The sequence below is a fragment of the Pipistrellus kuhlii genome, unplaced genomic scaffold (assembly GCF_014108245.1).
Source record: "Pipistrellus kuhlii isolate mPipKuh1 unplaced genomic scaffold, mPipKuh1.p scaffold_m20_p_5, whole genome shotgun sequence".
Taxonomy (NCBI): Eukaryota; Metazoa; Chordata; class Mammalia; order Chiroptera; family Vespertilionidae; genus Pipistrellus; species Pipistrellus kuhlii.
The window spans coordinates 82,316,197-82,339,204 of record NW_023425551.1 but is presented as its reverse complement, the minus strand read 5'-3'; the positions used below and the strand labels follow the sequence as shown (position 1 = coordinate 82,339,204).

At 54.9% G+C, this 23,008-nt stretch overlaps 3 protein-coding genes across 3 annotated transcripts; 1 reads left to right on the top strand and 2 right to left on the bottom strand.

The window, feature by feature from the left end:
• Positions 1-420: 420 nt before the first annotated feature.
• On the bottom strand, positions 421-3,101 carry PSMB8 (proteasome 20S subunit beta 8). Its single transcript, XM_036414687.2, has 6 exons — positions 2,852-3,101; positions 2,006-2,153; positions 1,741-1,852; positions 1,490-1,619; positions 925-1,129; positions 421-722 (listed from the first exon to the last, which is right to left on the bottom strand). Exons 1-6 carry the CDS (start codon positions 3,089-3,091, stop codon positions 634-636), a joined length of 924 nt encoding a protein of 307 aa, XP_036270580.2. The 5' UTR covers positions 3,092-3,101; the 3' UTR covers positions 421-633.
• Positions 3,102-4,524: 1,423 nt separating this feature from the next.
• TAP1 (transporter 1, ATP binding cassette subfamily B member) lies at positions 4,525-11,851 on the bottom strand. The gene is made up of 11 exons (XM_036414651.2): positions 10,959-11,851; positions 10,453-10,567; positions 10,187-10,317; positions 8,994-9,199; positions 8,365-8,562; positions 7,451-7,579; positions 7,113-7,301; positions 6,396-6,569; positions 5,969-6,131; positions 5,501-5,637; positions 4,525-4,797 (listed from the first exon to the last, which is right to left on the bottom strand). The coding sequence occupies exons 1-11, from the start codon at positions 11,563-11,565 to the stop codon at positions 4,585-4,587; spliced, it is 2,262 nt and encodes a 753-aa protein (XP_036270544.1). The 5' UTR covers positions 11,566-11,851; the 3' UTR covers positions 4,525-4,584.
• A 191-nt stretch (positions 11,852-12,042) lies between these two features.
• PSMB9 (proteasome 20S subunit beta 9) lies at positions 12,043-16,410 on the top strand. The gene is made up of 6 exons (XM_036414716.2): positions 12,043-12,183; positions 13,750-13,817; positions 14,476-14,607; positions 15,101-15,230; positions 15,481-15,622; positions 16,234-16,410. Exons 1-6 carry the CDS (start codon positions 12,124-12,126, stop codon positions 16,359-16,361), a joined length of 660 nt encoding a protein of 219 aa, XP_036270609.1. The 5' UTR covers positions 12,043-12,123; the 3' UTR covers positions 16,362-16,410.
• The last annotated feature ends 6,598 nt before the right edge of the window (positions 16,411-23,008 follow it).

The following is a 23,008-nucleotide window of genomic DNA, read 5'->3' as shown; positions in this document are numbered from 1 at the left end:
CTCCTCATCTCTTCCCCTTCAATCCCGGTCCGGTCATCCCGCGATGGAGCACAACCGCCATGACGCTGAGCCCCAAGGCCCATCGCCACAGTCCAGCCCAGCATCGCCCGCCCATGTGCTGTTTCAGTCGGTGGTGCCGTGTTTCCAGCCACCACACCCCCGAGAGGTGGGACTTTGTCATCCCACGCTGTCAGTTCAGAAACGGTTGTTCTAGGGCCCTACCCTGAATTAAACTGCAGACCCGGGACCACCGGTGACGATGAGCGGGATCCTGGGTCCGGAGAGCCACACGTGGCAGCAAAGCCGGGAGAAACACTGGGTGAGGCCCATTGCTTAAGTGGGGGGGGTTGAGTCTGTCTTCTCAGGAAATGCTTTTCTTTCTTTCCTGTCCCCGCCCCCACCTCACAGCCACAACACAGAGGCTTTATAACCGTCTCCTTTATTGTACTTAGTGGGGCACCCAGATGGCTGAAGGGGGGAGGGGTGCGCGACACAGAGCCCACAAAGCACAGCCCGCCCCACCCCGGCCGCTCCCGCTCCTGGGCTGGGGCCAGGCCCTCTTTCTCTGGGAGGGTGAGCTGCCGCAGGCCCAGGCGGCGGGCTCCCCAGGGGGCTGCCCAGCTGCCGCCTCCGTCACTGCTTGGCCTCCTGGTACTGGTGCATCAGGTCGCTGACGTCTGTGCTCTCCACTTTCACCCAGCCGTCTTCCTTCATGTGGTACACTGCGGGCATGGGAAAGAACGGGGGGGTCACCCTCCGCTCCGGCAAGTCCCCTTAATGATGGTATGCTGAAGGCCGTGACAACAGCACACACCACAACCCTTGCTACTGGACTCCAGGACCCCTCATCTGGCTCTGGAAACCTCCCCCCACCCCCAATGTCAACCCCCTCCCGGCCCAGGGCTGGGAGCGCTGGTCTCTTACTATTGACGACGCCTCCAGAATAGCTGTCTCGGTGGGTGGCGTGAACAATGGCCCTGCGGCCCAGGTCATAGGCCTCTTCCGGGCTGAGGTCCGGCCGGTAGCCACTGTCCATGACCCCGTAGGCGTAGGAGTTCCCGCTGCCCGTGGAGAACATGCTTCCTGAGAGCCGGGTCCCATTCTCATTCACATAGTAGAGTCCAGGGCCCTAATGGATGCGACAAGGGTCCGGGTTGGAGACGGAGAGGGAGTCGCTGGTCACACGCGGTTTCAAATGCGACCCGTAAAGAGTGGACAAAAGAGTAAGAATTTACGGGAGGGGGGGGAGGGGGCTGAGCACTTAAGTAACAATCACAGCACCTTGGAGGGGGAGGAGCAAACGTGACATCAGCTCTTCTAGCGAAAGGGACAGGCGTATGGACCCATGGTCCCCACCTGGGCCCAGAAATGGCCGTGGACATGCAGCGAGAGCCCTGTGACCGCGGACCTTGCAGGGGAGGCAGTGGGAGGGTCAGCGGGGACCGATCTCTCGTCACCAGTGGGGGGTATGGAGGATGAGTGCACCCACCTTCTTGTCCCAGCCGCAGATCATGCTGCCCATGGAGAGGCCCATGCCCCGGTACTGGCACATCATGTTGGAGAGCAGTTTGGAGGCTGCTGACACAGAGATGCGCTCCCCGTTCCGCAGGTAGTACAGTCTGGGGGGGGGGGGGGGTGAGAGAGCTTAGAGGGCAGGGCGAAGGGTGAGGAGCACTGATCTCAGGGCCCAGGATCCAGAACTGACCCGGAGCCTCAGGGGGCAGACGAGGGGCCGCCTACCTGCACTCCTTGGCCAGCAGACGCTCCCAGTACTGACAGTCGGCCGCACAGCCCGACATGGTGCCAAGCAGGTACGGGTTGATCTCAATCACCTTGTTCACCTTTAAGGTGGCTGGAAGGAGACGGGTTTGAGAGAGGAGGAATGGCCCACAGCGCTGCCTGAGTGTCCTACGTCAGCACCGGCCTCCATTTGGGTGCAGAGGCTGGGCCCTGCTGGGAGGAGGGCCCAGGGCCGGGAGCTGGCCTGGGGGGACGGGCCACTCACCGATGTAACTCCCCGCCGAGGCCCGGGAATCCACGGCCACGATCACTCCGTGCTGGAACTTGAAAGCCAGCGTGGTGGTGCCGTGCGCCATATCGATCTGAACGCCATTCTCCCGGTCCCCGCGCAGGGCCTGCAGGAACTCGGGGGGCTGGGCGGGAGGAAGGCAGGGAGAGGGCCGTAAAGCTCCTGCAGGAGGCTCCCTGGGGAGAAGTGGGGCTGGAGGGCCTTCAGGCCAGAGGTACAGAGATTCCCCAACCACGAGTGACGAGATCGTCCACAGCGGACTCCACCAGGAAACGGCCGGGAAGGAAGGAGGCGGCCCGCACCGCCCGCACCGCGGCTCAGCACAAAGAACAGCGAGAAGAGAAGCTGACCACAGCCACACGCTGAAGGGTAGCTTCGATGGTTTTTCACTATTAGGTCACGTCACCCTCACAAAACACGTTATCACTGGTGTCCCCACTTTACGGGAGGCCCCAAATCCAGCCTGCGTGCCCTTGATCCAGGACACACCCAGTGAGGGCTGATGGCCGGTGCATGGATTTTCCGAAGCCGCTGCAGGGCCTGTGCCCTCGGGCAGCCGGGAGGGGGCTTCGGGCTGTATGATGGGAGCCTGGCCCTCGAGGGGCGCCCCTCCTCCCCTCCAGTCTCCTCCCAACCTGCTCTTCCTCACCCTCAGACCCAACCCTGAGACCCGCGCGGCGGGCCCACGTGGCCTCTCCCCGGCCTCGGCCCACCGCGGCTCCCGCGGCTCCGGGGGCCCCTCCGCGTTGCCCCGCCGGGGCCGGCTCCGGGAGGACCCGCTCCCTCCGCCCGCCCCGCCTCCGGCTCTCCGCCCGCCCTGACCTGCATTCCCCGCGGGACGGCGAGCTCCGGAGACCGCGCGGAGAAACTGTAGTGTCCCGGGTCCGAGCCGGGCCGGCCTCCCGAGAGGGGGAGCGCCCAGGCGCCGGGCCGCGCTCCGGGGGCTCCGCACACCTCCAGCAGCGCCATGACGGCCAGCACCGGGGATCGGCCGCTGGCGCAGGAGGAAGTGAAAGCGAAAGCTGCAGCCCGAAGGGGAGGGAACCAGAATGTCTTCCACATCCCCCGGCCCTTTCCGAGAAGAAGGCGGGCGGGGGGGGGGGGTGTGAGGATGAGGGGCAGGTGTGTGCCGGGACAGGCTCCTCCGCTCCCGCTGCCAGGACGGCGGCAGCCACGGGGGCGAGGCTGTCGGAAGAGAGGGAGGAAAGACCAGCGGCTTCGAAAGCCCCCGGCCACGGGTTCCGGGAGACACCCTTGGGCTCCCGGGAGGCACGGCGGCTCGGGCATCCTCTGCGGACTCATACGCAGCGGGCGGGAGTCGCCTCGTGTGGCCTCGAGAACACTGGAGCTCCGCGAGAGGCCGGAGCGGGGTCACGTCGGGTGGGGAGAGATGTCCACAGAGCATCATTTTATAGAAGCGGGAGGCACAGGGGTAGCGGGGCTCTGGGTCTTGAGGACAGGTCTTGGGGCCACAGAACAAACTCACAGAGCGTGGGGGAGGGGCACCAAGGAGAGGGCGCAGTCTCTGAACCTGCCCACGTGGTCCTTCCTGGGGCCCCTCCCGGTTCAACGGTCCCCAACCCGCAGCCACCCACAAGCACTGCCCTTCTGCCCGCACCTCCTCGCGTGATTGTTGCCTGACTGGGCAATGCTGAGTTCAACTCCTCTAAACCCCGCCTCTCTCTGCAACCTGTATTGGCCTAATCTGCCCAGCAACTGGTGACGTCATGGGCCATATCCCTCTCTGATTGGGAGATATTCACCACTACACTGAGATTTCCCAGCCAAGGGCCACTTGGATGCCGGCGGAGCCCTACAGGACAGGGGCAGGGCTGCGAGGTGCTGACCGGTGAATTCCTCCGCTCGCGTCCTGGCGCTTCCTGCAGCCGCTAGCCCTCCGCCTTCCACCTCAGAGAGGCCCGGGCTCCCAGAGCTGCGGCTAGTGACTCTGGTCCATCCTTGGGGGTGGGCATGAGGACGTGGGGCAACCAAAGGGAATGGAACACTTAGGAGAGAGGATGCTCGCTGTGGCTGTGAACCACGAGGGTCCTAGAGAAGTCACCCGGCTCCTGAAAAGTGCGCTGCAAAAGTCGGAGAGCCATTGATGCGAGGAAACGCAGTACAAAACACCGATTTTATTATTAAATATCAAGCAATCCACAGGGTACTCATAAGTCATATATATATATATATATATATATATATATATATATATATATATATATATATATATATATGCCTTTGCTTGTCTTTGGAAAGTAGCTGATCTTTCCTTTACGTCGATTCTAAATACTTCTCATTTTCAGTGTGAGACACAGACTCCGGCTGTATACCCAGTCACAGCGGAGTGATAAGCCAGGTTTTCTTCCTGGAAATCTGCATTTCTCAAGAGGAGCTAGGAGAGAGGCTACCACGCATGGCAGAATTTCAAGTATCACCTAGGGGTTACATTTTAAGGAGTCACTCCTGTCTACTCTGCAGCTCTGTGAGCTCTCTGTTCCCAAATTCTCCCCCATGGCAAGCAGGAAAGGGGGGGGGGGACCATGAGAAGTCTTTCATTCCGGGTCACCCGACCCGCCAGGAGCCTGCACCATGGCCCAATAGCGTCCCCTCTTCTGCATGAGCTGCTGGTGGGTCCCCGACTCGCAGATAGTGCCCCCTTCCAGAAAGAGGATGTGGTCAGCCTGCTCCACGGAGCTGAGGCGCTGGGTGATGAGAAGCACAGAGCGGGAGTGTCGCTCGGGGCTCTCGTACAGGAGCTGCTCCACCTGGAACGAGGGAACTCTGTCAGCTCAGGAAGGCCTGTGCTCCAGAGCCCACAGACCTCACCAGGCCGCAGCCACCTGGGCGCTTCTCTCTAAAGCCTTTCATCTGCTCAGGGCCGTCCACATGCAGGAGCAACAGAGGAATAAAAGCCACAGTCCTATGGTGAAGCCAGTAAGAGAGGAGCTAAGTGTATTCACTGGTCTCTCTCCCTCTGGACTGGGAATTTTTATGCTCTGTTTGAAAGAAGTACAACTTAGTGGTAAATACATGAGAATTTGAGTCAGATAGACTTAAATTTGGGTCCAGTCTCTGCTGCTCAACAGATGACTACCATTGAGCAGGCTCTTCGACCTCTCTGGGCCTCCATTTCATCATCTGCAGAGAGGCTAGCAATGGCCAGCTCACTAGCACTCACGAAGAAAAAAGCAGTAAGACAGTACATGCCAAGGGTCTAATAGCAGGCCTGGCAATAGAATGAGCTCAATTAACATTGATATTGACATTGGGGTAGTCTTTTCCTTATGTCTGGCTTCAGAGAGTGAAGATACTCTTGTAACTGGTTCTGTGCATCTTAGGGAGAAGCTAGTAGAAGCTGAGAATTGCAAGGACTGGTTTGCATGATTATGATGTTAGTATAACTAACGCAGGATGAGTGAAGGAAGGGAGATCGGTGGGATACAGGCATGAAGAAAATGACAGTCTCACCCGTAATTGGCTGTTTGCATCCAGGGCGCTGGTAGCATCGTCCAGGATGAGTACTCGTGGTTTCCTGATCAATGCTCGAGCCAAGGCCACTGCCTGTCGCTGACCCCCTGATAGCTGGCCCCCAGCCTCGCCTACCTCTGCAGAGACAGAAGCCAAGGTAACAGTTGGATAACCACATGTGGACCCATGTGCACACACACACATACACACGCATGCACATACGCACACACACACATACCAAGGACTACAGCCATCCGGTACAAAATATGACAGAGTCATGGAGCAAGGGATAATGGGAGCAGCTGGACAGGGAAGGTTCTGGGAAGGTGAAGGAGCTCTGAGGATGTGAGGATGAAGGAGCCATACGAACTAGATCGTAAAACCTCAAACTGCTGTCGGGGCAGGAAGAACTGATGAACAAAGGCAAGACTATTGGGGTTTCTGGGGTGACACGTGTGGATGGAGCACCTGTGTCGTAGCCCTGAGGGAGTTCAGAGATGAAGGCATGGGCTCCGGACTCCATTGCTGCAGCTGTGACCTCCTCCAGGGTTGGCTTCTGGGTCAGGCCATAGGCAATATTTTCTCGGAAACTTCTTCCAAATAACTGTGGCTCCTGTCCCACTGCGGCCACCTGGGACAAAGCACGAGGAAGAGTCATGGAATAAGGAATACTGGAATGGTCATATAGATATTAAAGACTCAAATTCTGCACTGATATCATACCGCAAAATTACACGCCCTCTCTCCTGACCACACCCCCATCTCCACCCACGCAGGGTCTCCCATCATCCCTTCACTGTTAGAACCTAATCCTTCTTCCGAGAACTCAGTGACGCTTAGTGAGAATATTCATACCTGGTGCTCCCCACCCTCCCCCAGACCACTTCTTGCTCACCTGCCGGTGCAGGTAGCGGTGCTCATACTGGGGAAGGGGCTTCCCATCCAGCAGCAGCGCCCCCGCCGTGGGCTGGTACAGGTTCTGCAGCAGGGCCGCCACCGTGCTCTTCCCGGAGCCATTGGGCCCCACCAGCGCCGTCACCTCACCAGGACACAGGGTGAACGTCAGCCCCTGGAGGCCAGAGAATCAATCACACAATAAGAGGCGGCTGGGGCCCTAACCTTGAGACTGTCACGGCTTGTTACACAGCAGGATGTCTGACCCCGGGGAAGAAACGAGGAAAATGGGGAAATAGAGTCACCCTCCCCTCCCACTGCACAGACTAGGGACGTAAGTCCCAGAGGAGTAGAGCTGGAAGATGAGGCAAAGACAGGAACAAAGACTCAGCACCACTATGCCACACTGTGGTGTCAGCTGCCAGGAGAAAACAACCACCACGTTCAAAATCACAAAGGGGAAAGAGGAGAGACGGAGGCTGGAGGCACAGATCTTCCTTTAGCAGCTCCGTTGGGTGCGAGCTCTTCCTCCCTGAGAGCCCCCTCCCACTCTCCTTGGAAACCCAAACTGGCTTTTCGATTGGGGGCGGTTTTATGGAACAGATGATGCACATCTTGCCTTTGGGGGTCAGGAAGGGGGTCAGCCTGGGTTAAGCAGGCTGAATGAGGGAGAGAGGGTGGAAGAGCTGGGAGCACGGTGGTGGACTGGGAGGTGCACCTGCAGCACTGGGGCATCTGGATGGTTGGGGTAGGCGAAGGAGACATCTTGGAACTGAACAAGGCCCTCCAGGTCCAAAGGAGTCAACACACCACTGGCTGGGCAGCAAGGGGTCCGATCCAGGTACTCAAATATTTTCTCTGAGGAGCCCACAGCCTTCTGCACCCTGGGGTAGGTGGAGAGTAGTACCTGGAAGGGAGGTATGGACAGTGAGTGGGGGATGGGCACCCAATCTGCTTGCCAGGTCATGTGATGTGAGAAAGGTAAAGAATGGAAGGAACATGACAGGGATGGTGACAGGATGGGAGAAGGGGGGAGTGAAACTCCCAGGACCTCACCTGAACAGCCGTGGTGAACTGGATCTGGTAGAGAACAAATGTGACAAGGTTCCCACTGCTCACAGCCCCACTTGTCACCAGCTGCCCGCCGACATATAGGATTCCCACCTTCAGCAGCATCCCCGAGATCTGTGGAGAGACCCCAGAGAAAGGAATCATGTAGAAATCTAACAGGGTGCAAAGAACCAGAATCCTTGGAATTGAGGAGATAGAGAGTCCCTTCCCCGCTGTAACAGCAGGAGGCTCAGTCAGTAGAAAGAAAGAATGAACCATGTAGACACATGGAGTCTTATTCAGACACATGCCAGAGGTCATCACATCACCATCACCATTATCACCTTGTTGGGGAGCATTTTGCTCTTCACAAAAGGCTTTCATGAATGTACATAATCTAACATTCATATCAAGAGCCCTGTGAGCAAGATTATATCACTCTCATTCTTTAAAAGGAGGAAACCATGTCAGAGAAGGTGTACTAGGCCATGGTCACAGAGCTAGTAAATGGCATCACCAAGCCAGGAACTTGCGATTGCTGGTCGAGTTCTCTTTCAAATACATCATAGATGCCCTGTCCCCTATACTGGGATTCTGCACTCTCATGGCTCTCACTAGCACACCCACACCGTCCCAGCATGAATCGGGCTCCCTACACACGTCCTGAGAAGGAAGGACCTGGGACCGGAAGACATGGCATCTTCCCAAAAGGAGGATTAGGTAGGTTTTGTGTATCACAGTGAAAGGAAGCTGTCTAGCCTAAGAAGAGGGAGCACCGAGGAGGGTGACTGAGCCTCAGATTGCTAGGATGAGAACGCTGAACCAAGCATTGTCCAGGGAGGAGGAGTGTGCAGCAGGGTCCAGAGGAAGGGGATGGAGCCAAGGCATCTGGGAATGGGCATTCATCTCCAGGTGCTCACAGTGGAGGTCCAGAGGTCGACTGCATAGGCCACGGCTTCCTTCTGGTTGAGTATATTCATTTCCTGCTGTTTTTGCCTGAACTTCTGGGCCTCACCCTCCTCGTTGGCAAAGCTCCGGACTGTAGGCATGGCTGACAAAACCTCAATGGCCACCTGGCTGGACTTTGCCAGAGATTCCTGCACCTGTGCTGCCAGCATCTGTGGAGACATAGCCAAGAGATGTCACACAGGGTTGGAAAACCATAGGGACAGTTGTACCTAAGTGACCCAGTTGGAGATTAAAGGTGAGAAGAGGCAGAGGGTCAAGAGAGAAGAGAAAGAGACACAGATGTACCCTCTGGATACTGCAGAGATCCGGAGAAGAGAATGACTTGGGAGGGTGGTAGGGATCATATTCTCGAGATTGGTGATCATAACTTTAAAGACAGGTTGTGGGCAGGAGTTAGGAGAGAAGTTACAGAGAAGGTGAAGATCAGCACTCCCACTTAATCTGGGAACCGGACTACAAGGGCAGGGAGTCCATGAAGATGGAGAACCATGGAGGGGCCAGGAGGAAAGCCGAGAGAAACTGAGACCACCAAGGTAGGAGAGGAGGGTCGGTGTAGGTTGAGGCAACTCCCTGGACATACCTGGTGCCATTTCCCCAGCTTCTTAGGCAGAAGGAACAGCAGAGGCAGGGCGGCCAGGGTGACCAGGGTGAGGAACGGTGACCCCCAGAGCATGAGCCCCAGGAGACACAGCCCCCGCACCAGGTACCACAGCAACAGGCTCAGCTGCTCACTCAGAGACTCACTCACGGTGGCCGTGTCCTCTGTCACCCTCGATGTGATGGCACCTGCCGGAGGTTGGGGAAGAGAATGGGGAGTGAGGGTCTCAGAGGGAGGGAGGGACTAGCAGTGGCCCGGGTGCCAGAGGGAGGGGTGTCAACCGTGGTGTTCTAAGGATGCTGGAGGAAATGAGGGGAGGGATAGAGGGAAGTTCTGGGACCTCACTGCAGGGAAAATGTGTTAGAGCAGCAAAGTCTGGCCAAAACCTTCATTTTAACTACAGAGAATTTGTACCTCCCATGCCGCACACATGGGCAGGAACAGCTCACGCTGGGCCCGTAACGGAGCTGAGAAAAACGCAGGGTCCTGCTGGCCGTGGTCCCGGAGACTGTGATGTCCATGTGAACCGAGTGAGACTCCATGGGTCTCTGTGCTTCAGTCTCCTTGCTACTTACTGAGCCTCCTGTTGTTATTTCTCCTTCGTGCTAAGGGTTCTGGTTCTCTGCACCCCGTTCGATTCCCACCGAGCACTGGACTGGAAATCAGGAGATGGGCTCTGCCCAAGTTCATCCATCACTCTCTATGCGACCAAGTTCATCTGCCCCAAGTTCTTCACTCTCTACATATGACCAAGTTCACCTGCCCCAAGTTCATCACTCTCTACATGCGACCAAGTTCATCTGCCCCAAGTTCTTCACTCTCTACGACCAAGTTCACCTGCCCCAAGTTCATCACTCTCTACATGTGACCATGCGAGTGTTAGCATGTAGGGCCTAGGCCTCACGTTCCTTCTCTGTGAAATGAGACACTTGGACTCTGTGGTCTCAGAATGTCCAGGTTTGCAATTCTCTCTAAATACACATGTAGGGGTAACTTTGTGTTAAACCTGGGGTGGGAAACTAGGCTTTTTTCTGAAGGCATGAATGCAATATTCAGCTCTGGGGGTACACCAAGAATACGAAATGACCGTGTCTGTGTGCGAGAGGGCCACGGTGATAGGTGAGGGGTGGGGGCACACTGGCAGGTGGTTACAGTGAAGGAATTCCATGAGAAACCTGTTTGGTTCTGTTGGAAAAACTCCGTCTCCTGGCGCAGGACGGCACGGAGCACCTGGCCCTGCAGGCGGCTGTGCACGCGGCCCATGGTGCTGTTGTACAGGCCGTCGCCCAGGAACTCCAGCGTAGCACTAGAGAAAGGAGGGGGGTGTGCAGGCTCAGAGAGGAGGGCCCGCAGTTGTGCCCCTCAGAGCGCAGCCCCAACTCCCAACCCCTCTTTTTCAGCCCCCCTCCCCCCTTCCCAGCCTCCCTCCTGGGGCCCAGACCTGGCTATGGTGAGGATGGACATGAGCGCGATGTTTCGAGTGAAGGCAGAGGCAGGTCCGTCTTGTAGGATCCAGTCGGTGAGGCGACCGGTGAAGAACGGAATGGCCATCTCACCTGGGAGGGAAGGAGGGGGGGGGGGGGGGGTCGGTCACAGTATCTAGTCCAAGCCGGTAGCCCCTGGAACTGCCCCGACTCAGCCCGACCCCCCCTCCCCCCCCCCCCGCGCCGCCAGGCTCTTAGGAGCCGGATGAGGAGGCAGCCGCGGTGATGGAGGAAGGTGCCCCGGGCGGGGGGCGGGGGGCAGTGCCTGGGGGGCACTCTTGTCCTGACTCCGGGCTCCCACCCAGTCCAGGGTGGTCTCCTCGGAGAAGACCGGAGCTGGGTCGCCTCCCCTGGTCCGCATTCCCCGGAACCCACTCACCCACCGCACAGCCCGTGCCTCCTGATTCCCACCCAGTCCCCCCGGGTCAGTCCCTCTCCCCGAACCCCTTACGGAGTCCCTTACCGAAACAGGAGAGGACCAGCAGGCCCAGAACCAGCGGGAGGCGGCGCACCTCTGCGCCCAGGCAGCCCAGGAGCCGGCGGACGGGGTCCGCAGAGCCCGCGGGGCCTCCTCGCGCCCAAAGGCTCCAGAGCTTGAGCCACAGGGCGGCCGCGGGCAGAGCCGCCGCGTAGCTGAGGGCGAAGGCGTCGAGGCGACTCCCCCAGTGCAGCAGCCGCGCGCCGTCCGCGCCGCCGGGGGCGCCCCAGGAGACCAGCGCTCGGAACAAGGCGAGTCCCGGCAGAGCCAAGCCCAGCGCCGCCGCCAGCGGCTGCAGAGCGGCCAGGCCTCCCAGGGCGCCGCCTTCACGCGTGGGGCCGACGGTCGCCCTGAGAACCCCCCGGGCCCCGAGCCCCAGAGCCGCCCAGCGGGCCAGGCCCCCCACCCAGACCCGGAGCAGCGGCAGCGCCGCGGGCACCAGCAGGGACGCCACGCCGGGCAGCGCCGGCCGCAGCAGCGCCCAGTCCGCGAGCAGCAGCAGCGCGGCGCCCAGCCAAGCGGGGCCGAGGCTCCCGCGGGGAGCGGGGCCCCCCGCGCGGGCGCTGCCTCCGGGCCTGGGACTCTCCGCCATCCCGGCCGGGCAGAGGTCCGGTGCCGTCCCGTCTGCGCCCGAGCGCCGGGACCGCCGGGACCGCCGGCTGCGGAGGGCGGACGGGCGGGCGGGGCTCCCGGAAAGTCCCGGAACCCGCCGAGCCGCCCGGTCTTGCCTAGAAGCGGGCCATTTAGGGGAAAGAGAAAACGAAAGCGCGGCGGCCGCCTAGGTCCGCCCACTTGCAGCGCGCGAGCCCAGACTATTTGGGGAGAGGGCGTGGGAATCCCATCCGAGGCCGCGGGGCGCAGCCTTCCTGCTCCGCTTCTCCATCACGCACCCCGGCCCCTTCCCCTCCCCTCGCCTCCTCTTGCGGGACCCATTTCTGGCGACTTCCCTGCCCCGGGCTCAGGGCGGGCTCTCCGGTCACTTGTCTCCGGGCAGATCTGCCCCACGCAGGTTAGCGCTGCGCCGGGTGCGCGGCCTCGCGGGGTGGACGCGGGCGCCCCCTGGCGGGCGGGGCGAAGGGGCGGGGCTGCGCGCTGCGCGCGGTCTGAAGTCGGGATTCGGCGCCGCAGGCGGCGAGCAGCAGAAGCAGGGATGCTGCGGGCAGGACCACCTGCCGGGGGCCTCCTCCGGGCCGGGGAAGTCCACACCGGGGTAAGGCGCCTGGCTGGAGGGTTAGCGGGGAGGGGAAGGGGAAGGGGCTTGGCAGCTTTGGAACACCAAGGAGTGAGCGGAGACCAACCGGGTGAGAGGGCAGCGCGTAGTCCCGGCGCCCAGTCCCCGCAAGGAACACGCAGGGTTTCTACTCCGAAGGGATCGCGGGGCCGAGAAGGGACTGCGCCGCGAGGCTGGAGGAGAGGGGGTGCTTGGCTCCTAGCTGGGAGCGTCCAGGGGAAGCTGCTCTGGCGCTTTCGCTTTCACTCTGGCTGGAGCGGGGGGCTGGTTAAACCCAGGGAAGGGGCTGGAGAGGGTGCAGCGGCTGAGGAGACGTGCCCTGGTGGACAGCACCTGGGCGAGGGGAATGCACTGATCGAGAAGTGCCAGCTCATCACTCAGGCTCTGGTGGGCTGGCACCTGGGCAATCACGGTCCCAGCCCTGACTGCGAGGTCCCCGGGCCCCTCCCCAGCCTTCCCACGGAGGGCTCCTGCGTGGCCCGGGCTGCGCAGCCCCCTCCGCGTCCACTCCCACGCATGGGCTGGGGGACTTTGCCCGGGGGCGAGGGGGGGTGGCAACCCAAGACTGGCTGGCTTCTGGTCCCAGACTGCGCCACCAGCGGCTGGGGGCACGTTGCTTGGGAGGAGTAAGCCCGGAGGGGTGGCTGCCCCTGGGCCCTGGCCCCGGTCTTCTGGGGGAGCCAGCCAGGGCAGGTCCCCAGGCCAGCGGGTGAGAAAGAGCCGGAGACCACTTCTAGGTTAGAAATCTCGCTGCCAGACCAGCCAGAACGTAGAAAGCAGAAGCCACACGGGGTGGCAGCTGGGCCTGGGCTTCAGTCCGGGGTCTGCCACTCACTGTGTGACCTTGGACACGTCACTCGCCTGTTCGATGACTCAGTTTCTCATTTGAGCCAGGGACCTGTAAGGCTTTTTCAGACCCAACAGAAGTAGAAAACGTGTCCACGTGTTCACTCCTTCACTCTTCCTTCGTTTCTGTTCTGGAGCTGGAAAGTCAGCTCGCAGGCTCCGGTCAGATCCTCTCAGAGCAGGTCTCTCCCCGAGTCCCCAGATGCCTCTGCACCTCTTGCTCAGAAATCCCTAAACAAAACCTGTTCTCACCACCTCGTGCTCCTTGCTGCTTTCCTCCTTCCTTGAAACGTGGCCTTGCTGACCACCCCTCCCCCATGTTTCCCCGCGTGAGAGCTGGCTTCTGGCTAAGTGTCCTGTGGAGGATTCTGGCCCAATAAGACCTGAGCTTGCCCTGTCAGGTCTCCCGCACCTGCACACCCAAGCACCTGTGATGGAGGCTGCAATTCCCTGGAGCCAAACGCCTGCCTCTAGGAGCTTCGCCCCCACCTCTCCTCACAGTGAGAAGAACCCACACAGAAGGAGGGCTGATTGCACGGCACCTGTCCTGCCTGTGTGGGCCCACGGCCAGGCGGGCATTCCCATCAGCCAGGAGACACAATGGAGGGATGAAGTGGGCTCCGGCCTGCATTTCTGGGTGCCCCTGAGCCATGCCCGCCCTCTCCTCTTGCTCTGACAGTCCCTCCTCTCTCTCTGCAGACAACCATCATGGCGGTAGAGTTTGATGGGGGCGTGGTGGTGGGTTCTGACTCCCGGGTGTCCGCAGGGTAAGTACCAGTGAAGGTATATGCTTTGGAAGGAAGCGAATGGCCCCAAATACACATGTTTTGTACCCATTCATAAAGAACCTGGTGAACTGAGCTTCAGAGAAATGGAGTTAGCCTCTCAGAAGGTGGCTATAAGATATTGGGTGGGTGCTTGGGTCTCTGAATTCATGGGTCCTGAATGCCCCAGCCTGTCCCTGGAAGCAGGGACTGAGAAGGGGGAAGGGATAGAGATTTGAGATGGAAAAGATGGGTCTGAAACACAGGTATCTTGGTTTCTCACCTATCGCGTGTTGACTAGTTTTGTCTTTCTCCCTCCTGGCCAGTTCCCTCAGATGCAAAATGGACATATGGGATTAGATCCACATTATTTTATGTTCCATAGAACACATGGTTAATAGCAAAGAAAAATTTGTAAAAGTATCATCATTCTTAGCTTACTATTTTTATTGTATTATAAAATCTAAGCCTGAAATAAGTGGTTTTGATTACTTGCAGTGTTTCATCTGGCTGAGATTATTCTTGCTTCCTGCTCTAATCCAACCATTGAATTTCATGCAGTCCGTAGCTGTCCTCTTGTCAAATGAATGTGAGAAACACCGGCTGATTCACCTCAAAACCCTGCCCCTCTGCGCTGCTGACCGCTGCTCCTTCCCTGCAGGGAGGCGGTGGTGAACCGGGTGTTCGACAAGCTGTCCCCCTTGCACCAGCGCATCTACTGCGCTCTCTCCGGCTCGGCTGCCGACGCCCAGGCCGTGGCTGACATGGCTGCCTACCAGCTGGAGCTCCATGGGTATGACGCTTTGGGGTCCTCACACTTCGCCCCCGAGCCCCCTGCAGTGCCCTGCTCCGGGAGCACTGCTGCTGCTTTTATTAGCTTTCGCCCGGCCTGGGCCCTCCACACTGGTGTCCACGCCCGCCCGTAAGGTTATTTTGAGAATCGAATCACACCTGTGAAGGCAGTTTGCAAACTGTAGCCCCTGTCCTAATGCAATTACTGAGGAAGAAAACGATGAGTGGCCCCTGGATCCGGTCACCCATGGGGAGCCAAGGTCACTGGGCAGAGGCGAGGCTTATCTGCTTTCACCCACAGGGCAGGCTGATCACTGGGGAGTGGCGGGTGCGAGCAGAGGAGGGGCATGGAGGTGTGAGGCTCGGGCTCCTGCACAGCGGGAGGGGAGTGGAGTTTGCCCTGCGGCAGCTCTGGGTTTCAGGAGGCCATTGGCAGGGATGGTGGTGATGGCACACGAGGGTGGAACTTGAGGAGAGTGTACTGACCCCTTCAGGATGGAACTGGAAGAACCTCCCCTCGTTCTGGCTGCTGCAAACGTGGTGAGAAACATTAGCTACAAATACCGGGAGGAACTGTCTGCTCACCTCATGGTAGCCGGCTGGGACCAACGTGAAGGGGGCCAGGTGGGTCTCTCCCAAGGCACGCCCTCCCTTGGGGTCCCCCAGTCCCCTGGAGAGGAGGCTGGCGGCCGTGTCCTTCTAGCAGTGACTTCCCAAGACACTGCCCAAAAGCACAGGCCAGTCTCCTCCAACGGGGATTGGAGATGCGAGGCCTCCCCTGCAGAGCCTAGAGGCCACCTGCTTGTCCTGGTGGCAAGAACAGAACTGAAGCTTCTCTGGTCTGACTTGAGGGTCATGCCCCCCCCCCCTCCAGGTGTATGGAACCCTGGGAGGAATGCTGACTCGACAGCCCTTTGCCATCGGTGGCTCCGGCAGCACCTACATCTACGGTTATGTGGACGCAGCGTACAAGCGCGGCATGTCCCCTGAGGAGTGCCGGCGCTTCACCACGGAGGGTAACCGGCCGAGGGCGAGGCGCCGGGGCTTCCCGAGGGGAAGGGAGTGGCCGGGGGAACAGGAAGCGGAGGACGCGGTGGCCATTTAACTTAACATCCAAACTGGGACACTGCAGAGTGAAAGGGGGCAGGACACATGCTGAGCCAGATGGGACTTCAGGACAAAGGGCCTGAACCAGGACTGTTCTGAGAAGAGCGAACTAAGAAACGCGCATAGGAAGCAGCGGGGAGCTGGAGCTGGGGCTGGGGCTGGGGCTGGGGCTGGGGCTGGGGCTGGGGCTGGCTCAGGCCTGCCCACGAGAGCCCACTGTCAATAGTCAAGGATTTGGGAGCTGCAGTTAAGCTGTTTACAACTGGACATGAATCTCGGTAGGAGTAGTGAGACCATGGACATTAGGAGGTGTTCCATGCAAAGGGCGTGTCTGTTTATTTTTTTACTTCTAAGATGGTTTTAGTTTATCACTAACTCGCCTCTCTAGATATGGGCCTGGAGTTGGAAGGGGGCGTAGGCTTGTGGATGGAAGGGAAGGAAGTGTTTTTTTAAGGTAAGCCTTTCTCTCTCTCTCTCTCTCTCTCTCTCTCTCTCTCTCTCCCACTTGAACCCTCTGCAGCTATTACTCTGGCCATGAACAGGGACGGTTCCAGTGGGGGTGTCATCTACCTGGTCACCATCACAGCTGCCGGCGTGGACCATCGCGTGATCTTGGGCAACGAGCTGCCGAAATTCTATGACGAGTGAATCTTCCTCGCACATCTCTCCTCATTTTGTAATAAACTTTCTGAAGTCAGACCCGGCGTGGTCCGTGGGCAGGGGGTGCTGAGAGAGGAAGCTTGGGGGAGGGGCTCCTCCCCTCTCTCCTCCCTTTTCATTCTTTAGCTCCGAGGTCTAAAACCTCTTTCCCAGGAGGAGGGCGGGTGAAGTAGAAAGAGCCCTCCACAGCACAGGCTGTCAGGTCCTGGTGGATTTAAATGTCAGATACACGATTCATTCTGACGCCGAGGATGAGGTGGAAGCTGAGGAGATGGGACTCATCCCTTTGCAGTGGCTCTGGGCCTTCCTAGTGCCGCGGCCCTGTAAGACAGCTCCTCGTGTTGTGGTGACCCCCAACCCCAAAACTATTTTCGTTGCTACTTCATAACTGCAATGTTGCTACTGTTATAAATCATAACGTAAATAGCTGTGTTTCCCAATGGTCTTAGGCGACCCTGCTAGCTGTTCTCAACCTGTGGGTCACGGCCCCTTCCTTTCACAGGGGTCGCCTAAGACCATCAGAAAACACAGGTATATACATTACAACTCCTAACAGTAGCAAAATTACAGTTATGAAGTAGCAATGAAAATAGTTTTGTGGTTGGGGGTCACCACAACACGAGGAACTGAATTAAAGGGCCACGGCACTAGGAAGGTTGAGAACCACTGCTTTAGGGGAAAGACCAGCGATCCTCAGCAGGTGTGAGGCGGCACAACGGTGTGCCACAGAACCTTTAAAACATGCAATGCCTGGCCTCGTTTCCTTTAGATTGTCAAATTAAAAAATGACAGCAGCCAACACAATGATAGCCGCCCAGTGTGAATGAATCAAATTATACCTTTTTTTTTTTTTTTCCCAGATTGGAAAACATGTACTCTATTCCTTGGTGTGGCTCGGGATTTCAGTAGTTAGTGTATGTGTCCATGAGGGAGAAGGTGGGAATCGCTGGCTAAGACTGAGGAGATGAGACAGTGGCACACATGAGAGTTTGCTAAGAGCACCAGCAACCGCACTGAAAAGCATTCTTTCACAATGCGTCCATTTACTCCAAAGGTCCACGCGTGATGAATGCTTACGTTAAAAACAAAACATTTCACGGGGGGCCTTCCTCCACCGCCTCACCAAGCTTCCCATCCCCTCGCGCTTCCTGGAACTCCGCGGTAATTAGCCAGGCCCGTTAGTTGCCACTCAGGAACCCGCTACCAGAAGCCCGAGTAACTGTGCTCAGGAGCCGCGTTCTGGGCCTGAGTGGCCTTTGCCGTGCGCTTCCTGAGTGACAGGACCGATTCATCTGCTGGGAGCCTCTTTCCTCTTCTGCCGTGAAGGTGCTGGGTGACTTCCACGGAGGTTCACAGCTCGGCGTTCAATGCCAGTTTGCTGTGGAGTGAGCAGTGAAGAGCTATGTTCACGGAAACCCTAGCAGGTCCCTCTGGAAGCTTCTGTCTGCTTTGCTTCCTGGACCTCAGGCCAAACATACAAATTCAAAGCACCCTAAAAGCAGCCCCACACCCTTGAAGGATCTACGTCCACTAGAGCTGGAGTCCTTCCCAGCCAGGACATTTAATTTATTTCAAAATTTAAAATAATAGCTGAAGGCCTACCTCGCCTGCTGATTGCCACTAGAAACTGGGGAGTAGGCAAAAAGCAAGCACTACAGGAAGATGGAGAGGACTCGCCTCTGGGAGGCAGCCTCCCGCTGTCATTGGTTTTCCTTTCCTCCAGCTTTGCCCTCCGTGCGAGCTGCAGGGCAGAGCCAGGAGACACCCCTGCTATGGCCAGAGGAAGCGAGGAAAGAGACCTGCAGGCGGGCGGGGGAGAGAAGGGAACTGAGAGCGGAGAGCAGGAGAGGGGGACTTGCTCATTCTAGGCATGAGCCTCCGGGCACTGGTGCGGGCTGAGCCTCCCAGCCGGCGGCCCCCCTGGACCCTCACAGAGATTTAACCTCTTAAAGGAGAAAGCTCTCTTTTCGTTATTGGCCAGCAATTATGTCCTGTGCCTTATTCCTAAAAGGGCTTAGAGCAGCTCACAGGGCCAGGCACAATTTAAAACAAAGAAAGAAGAAATTGGAGCGAAGAGAAAATAAAGTTTAGAAATAAGTGAAGCAAAAGGGACCATGGACAGTGGCGACAGCATGGTACTGCACAAAAGGCAGACACCAGGAGGGGAGGGTCGATGGACTAAATGTGCTATTAGGGAGTTAATGTTATTAATATAAATATTAATAACACTAAGTGAAGCCCAGCGTAAGACTAATATACAACATAAATATCTTAACACATTGTGGGCCAGTACTTTTATTGCTAGCTTTACCCCGTGGCCAGATAAGTTTCTATTGAACAAGTACAAAAAACATTTTACATAAATGTTAAAGGCAATTCTTTAAAATTAAATACCCACCAAAACCGGTTTGGCTCAGTGGTAGAGCGTCGGTCTGCAGACTGGAAGGTCCCAGGTTCGATTCCGGTTGGGGGCATGTACATTGGTTGCGGGCACATCCCCAGTAGGAGGTGTGCAAGAGGTAGCTGGTCGATGTTTCTCTCTCATTGACATTTCTAACTCTCTATCTCTCTCCCTTCCTCTCTGTAAAAAATCAATAAAATATATTTAAAAATAATAATAATTAAAAAAAAATTAAATACCCATTGCATTTGAAGTTATTTGTTACATGTTCTTACAAGCTAATACCTTTTTAAAGTATGATACTTTGTAAAACACTGTGTCATATGAAGCGAGAATTCTCGTGATCCGTCCGCAATGTGTTAAGAAAAAGCGGACTGCCTTCCCCTGGCTACAGGGCAGATGCGAAGTACGGGGGGATTTGAAAGGCAGCTGTTAAGCAGCGGCAGCCGGACCCTGGCCACGCGGAAACATTTATGCCCAGAAGCCAGCACCGCTCCAGGACAGAGCTTTCCCCAGCGAACAGGTCTACCGAGCACATTTGTTAATAGGAACCAACTGGCTGAGCTACAGGGTAGTGAAAGCAAAGAAGGAAGTGAAATTAGGTACAAGATTTGTTAAGAAATGAAGTCATAAAAATTTTTAAAAAGTTTCAAATCACAGAACCTTTACTGAAATAGAACATGCACTATGCCATAGAGAAAAACCACTAAATTCCAGAGTATTAGTTAAACACAGTTAAAACAGTACTCAGAAAGAATTATATAGCTTCAAATACATTTATTAGAACAAGAAAAGTTAAAAATATATAACCTAGAAATTCTCCTAATAGGTCTGGATAAAGAGCAACTGAGCAAACCTAAAGAAATACGAAGGAAATTATAAACATAAGAATAGAAAGCAATTTACTAGAAAACAAAACTGTAATAAAGATTCACAAAACTCAAAGCTGCTTCTTAAAAAAAAAATTGAGATATTCAGACTCAGAAGCAGACTGATCATGAACAAAGGGGTGTAAAGAATAAATAAACAAAATACAGAATAGCTATAGCTATAACCGATATATGAAACATAAAGGTTTTATGAACAAGTATATGCTAATAAATTTGAAAATCTCTATGAATAAATTCCTAGAAAAATTTAAGCTACAAAAGTTAGCAAGAAGAAATACAAAATTTGACTATGCCAATAAATATTGAAGAAATAGAAAATGTTGCCAAAGCCTCAAATAAAAATAAATTTTTTTAAAAAATGCTCAGCCCTGGCCAGTGTGATTCAGTTGGTTAGAGCAGTGTTTCCCAACCTTCTCTCATGATGAGAATCACCTGGTGGAGTTGTTAAAACACAGATTCCTGAATCCCAACTAAGAAGTGCTAAACTAGAATTTTTGGGAACATATAGGTAAATTTGTATACTTAACTAGTGCTCTAAGACAGATTTTATATACAGAGCACTAAGTTAGGTATGCAATTTTACCTATATGTTCTCAAAAATTCTAGTTTAGCACTTCTTAGTTGGGATTCAGGAATCTGTGTTTTAACAACTCCACCAGGTGATTCTCATCATGAGAGAAGGTTGGGAAACACTGGGTTAGAGCATCATATGGTACACCGAAAGGTTCCCTTCCCGGACACACATACTTAGGTTTGGGCTCAATCCCCAGGCCAATAGGCGGTATGTGCGGGAGCCAACTGATCAATGTTTCTCTCTCATGTCCATTTCTCTCTCTCTCTCTTTCTCTCTCTCTTTCCCTCCCTCTTTCCCCCTCCTCCCTCTAAAAACAAAAATCAATGAAAATGTCCTAAAGTAAGCCTTTTTAAAAATGCCTACATGGTTTAATAGGTGGGACACATCAAACATTCAAGTAACATGCAACTCCTATCTTATGTTGTTGTTTTTTATCAGAAGATAGAAAAAAGATCAAAAGCTGCTCAGCTCATGTTATCAGGCTAGTACAATCTTGATTCCAAATTGAGGTATGGGAAAATCAAGGACAGAAAATAGGCTGTTTCACTTTGAACATAGGTGGGAAGAATAAATAATTATTTATTAACTGAATCAACAGTGTTAAATATAATAATATATCATGATCAAGTAAAAAGTCCTTAGAATGCAAAGATACTTTAATGCAATAAAATATCTATACTAATAAAAGGGTAATATGCTACTTAGACTGGGTGACCTTCCAGACATCCTCCCAGACAAAGGAACAAAGCCATGGTGTCAGGGCCAAGGCAGAGGTGGTTAGGGGCGATCAGACCAGGAGGGGAAGGCAGTTCAGGGTGATCAGGCCAGCGGGAGGGCGGGGGGCATTTGGGGGCAAGCAGGCTGACAGGGGGAACAGTTGGGGGCAATCAAGCTGACAGGGAGGCAGTTGGGGGCGAGCAGGCTGGTGGGGGGGTGGGCAGTTGGGGGCAGGAAGGCCGGTGGGGGACAGTTGGGGGTGAGCAGGCCAGCAGGCAGAGTGGTTAGGGTGATCGAGCAGGCAGGCAGGTGAGCAGTTAGGAGCCAGCAGTCCAGGATTGTGAGGAACTCTGAGATCGGGCCTTACGCAGCAGTTGGACATCCCCAAGGAGTCCCAGATTGGAGAGGGTGCAGGCCAGGCTGACCGACACCCCCCACCATAGCAACAGGCCACTAGTATTATTATAATTCACCATATTCATAGACTAAAAAAGAAAACTCATCTGCTTTTCTCAATTAGTTAATGAAGATATTTCATAAAGTTAAATATCCATTTATGATTTGTGAAAAACAGTTAAGGAACTGGGAATCAAATAAAAGTTTCTTCTCTTGGTAAAGGTTGTTATTCAAAAGACTGACGACAAGCAGTTTGCATAATGGAAACATCTTAGAGCCCAAGACAAGAATGCACGCTGTAGTTACTAGTTAAACATAGCACAGAGTTCAGCCTAATGCATTAAGGGAAGAGAAATAAGAGGACTGAATAAAACTATTGTTACTTGAAGACTGAGTGATCATCTACTTAAAAATAAAAAACAACAGAAGCAGTAAACCATAAAAATAACAAAAAAATTAACCAAGGTCTTTAGACTTAAGAACAACTTACAAAAATCAATAACATTTCTCTACACCAGAATAACCAATAAGAAATACAATAAAAATTTGCCCTAGCCTGTTTGGCTCAGTGCATCGGCCTTGCAGACTGAAGGATCTCAGGTTCGATTCCAGTAAAGGGCACATACCCAGGGGTTGTGGACTCGATCCCCAGCAGGGGGCAAGCAGGAGACAACTGGTCAATGATTCACTCTCATCATTGACATTTCTATCTCTCTCTCTCCCTTTCCCTTCCTCTCTGAAATCAATAAAAATACATATTTTTTTAAAAAAGACAAAAAAATTAGAAATAGTTTATAATAGCTGGAAAAATATTATTAAAGTATTTACTAAGTCAGTTAAAAATTCATAGAAAATGCCCTAGATGGTTTTGCTCAGTGGATGGAGCATTGGGGACTGAAGACTCCTAGGTTTGATTCCAGACAAGGGCATGTACCTTGGTTGTAGGCTTGATCCCCAGCCCTAGCCCAGGGCGCATGCAGGAGGCAACCAATCAAGGAGTTCATCACCACCAAACCAGTATTATATGAAATGCGGAAAGGTATTCTTTAAGAAGAGGAAGAAAAAGAAAAAGGTAAAGATAAAAATTATGAACAACAAATACATATCTATCAAAAAGTAAATCTAAAAATTAAGTGAATAAAAAATCTGAGGAACAAAATAAACTGGTGAATATAATAGAATCAGGGGCATAGAAAGGGGGTGGACTGGTAATCCTTGGGGGGGAGGGAAGGGGTGTGAGGGTGCAGGAAGAGACTGGGTAGTAAGGGCATGGGGTGAGGTGGGAACCGGGTGGAGGGGAGCTATGGGGGGGAGGGGGGGAGGATGAACAATTGTAATAATTTGAACAATAAAGATTTATTTTTAAAAAATAAAAGAGCTTTAAGGACATGGCTTGTGCAGTGCGAGGCTGGCAAGTTCAGCTGTGGAGGGCAGGCTGGAGGCCCAGAGGGGAGCTGGTGCTGCAGTGGAGTGGGAAGGCAGTCTGGAGGCCGATCCCCCTCCTCGGGCACCTCGCTCTTTTTTTCTTTAGGACCGCCCACACTGCAGAGGGGAAGCCACCTTACTCAATTCTAGTGATTGAATATTAATCTCATCCGAAAAAGACCTTCACAGCAACATGGAGACCAGTACCCAAAGCATCCAGTGCCAAGCTGAC

What these genes read in the sequence shown, in the direction of transcription:
- PSMB8 (XM_036414687.2), bottom strand. Translation starts at nt 3,091, where the DNA reads ATGTGGAAGACATTCTGGTTCCCTCCCCTTCGGGCTGCAGCTTTCGCT. An exon ending in CTGCTGGCCAAGGAGTGCAG is followed by an intron (nt 1,620 to 1,740) that starts GTAGGCGGCCCC and finishes CCCCCCCCCCAG; the next exon opens with ACTGTACTACCTGCGGAACG. An exon ending in TTCTGGAGGCGTCGTCAATA is followed by an intron (nt 723 to 924) that starts GTAAGAGACCAG and finishes CCATGCCCGCAG; the next exon opens with TGTACCACATGAAGGAAGAC.
- TAP1 (XM_036414651.2), bottom strand. Translation starts at nt 11,565, where the DNA reads ATGGCGGAGAGTCCCAGGCCCGGAGGCAGCGCCCGCGCGGGGGGCCCC. An exon ending in TCGACCTCTGGACCTCCACT is followed by an intron (nt 7,580 to 8,364) that starts GTGAGCACCTGG and finishes GTCTCTCCACAG; the next exon opens with ATCTCGGGGATGCTGCTGAA. An exon ending in ACCGCTACCTGCACCGGCAG is followed by an intron (nt 6,132 to 6,395) that starts GTGAGCAAGAAG and finishes GCTTTGTCCCAG; the next exon opens with GTGGCCGCAGTGGGACAGGA.
- PSMB9 (XM_036414716.2), top strand. Translation starts at nt 12,124, where the DNA reads ATGCTGCGGGCAGGACCACCTGCCGGGGGCCTCCTCCGGGCCGGGGAA. An exon ending in CCGGGGAAGTCCACACCGGG is followed by an intron (nt 12,184 to 13,749) that starts GTAAGGCGCCTG and finishes CTCTCTCTGCAG; the next exon opens with ACAACCATCATGGCGGTAGA. An exon ending in CCGGCGCTTCACCACGGAGG is followed by an intron (nt 15,623 to 16,233) that starts GTAACCGGCCGA and finishes AACCCTCTGCAG; the next exon opens with CTATTACTCTGGCCATGAAC.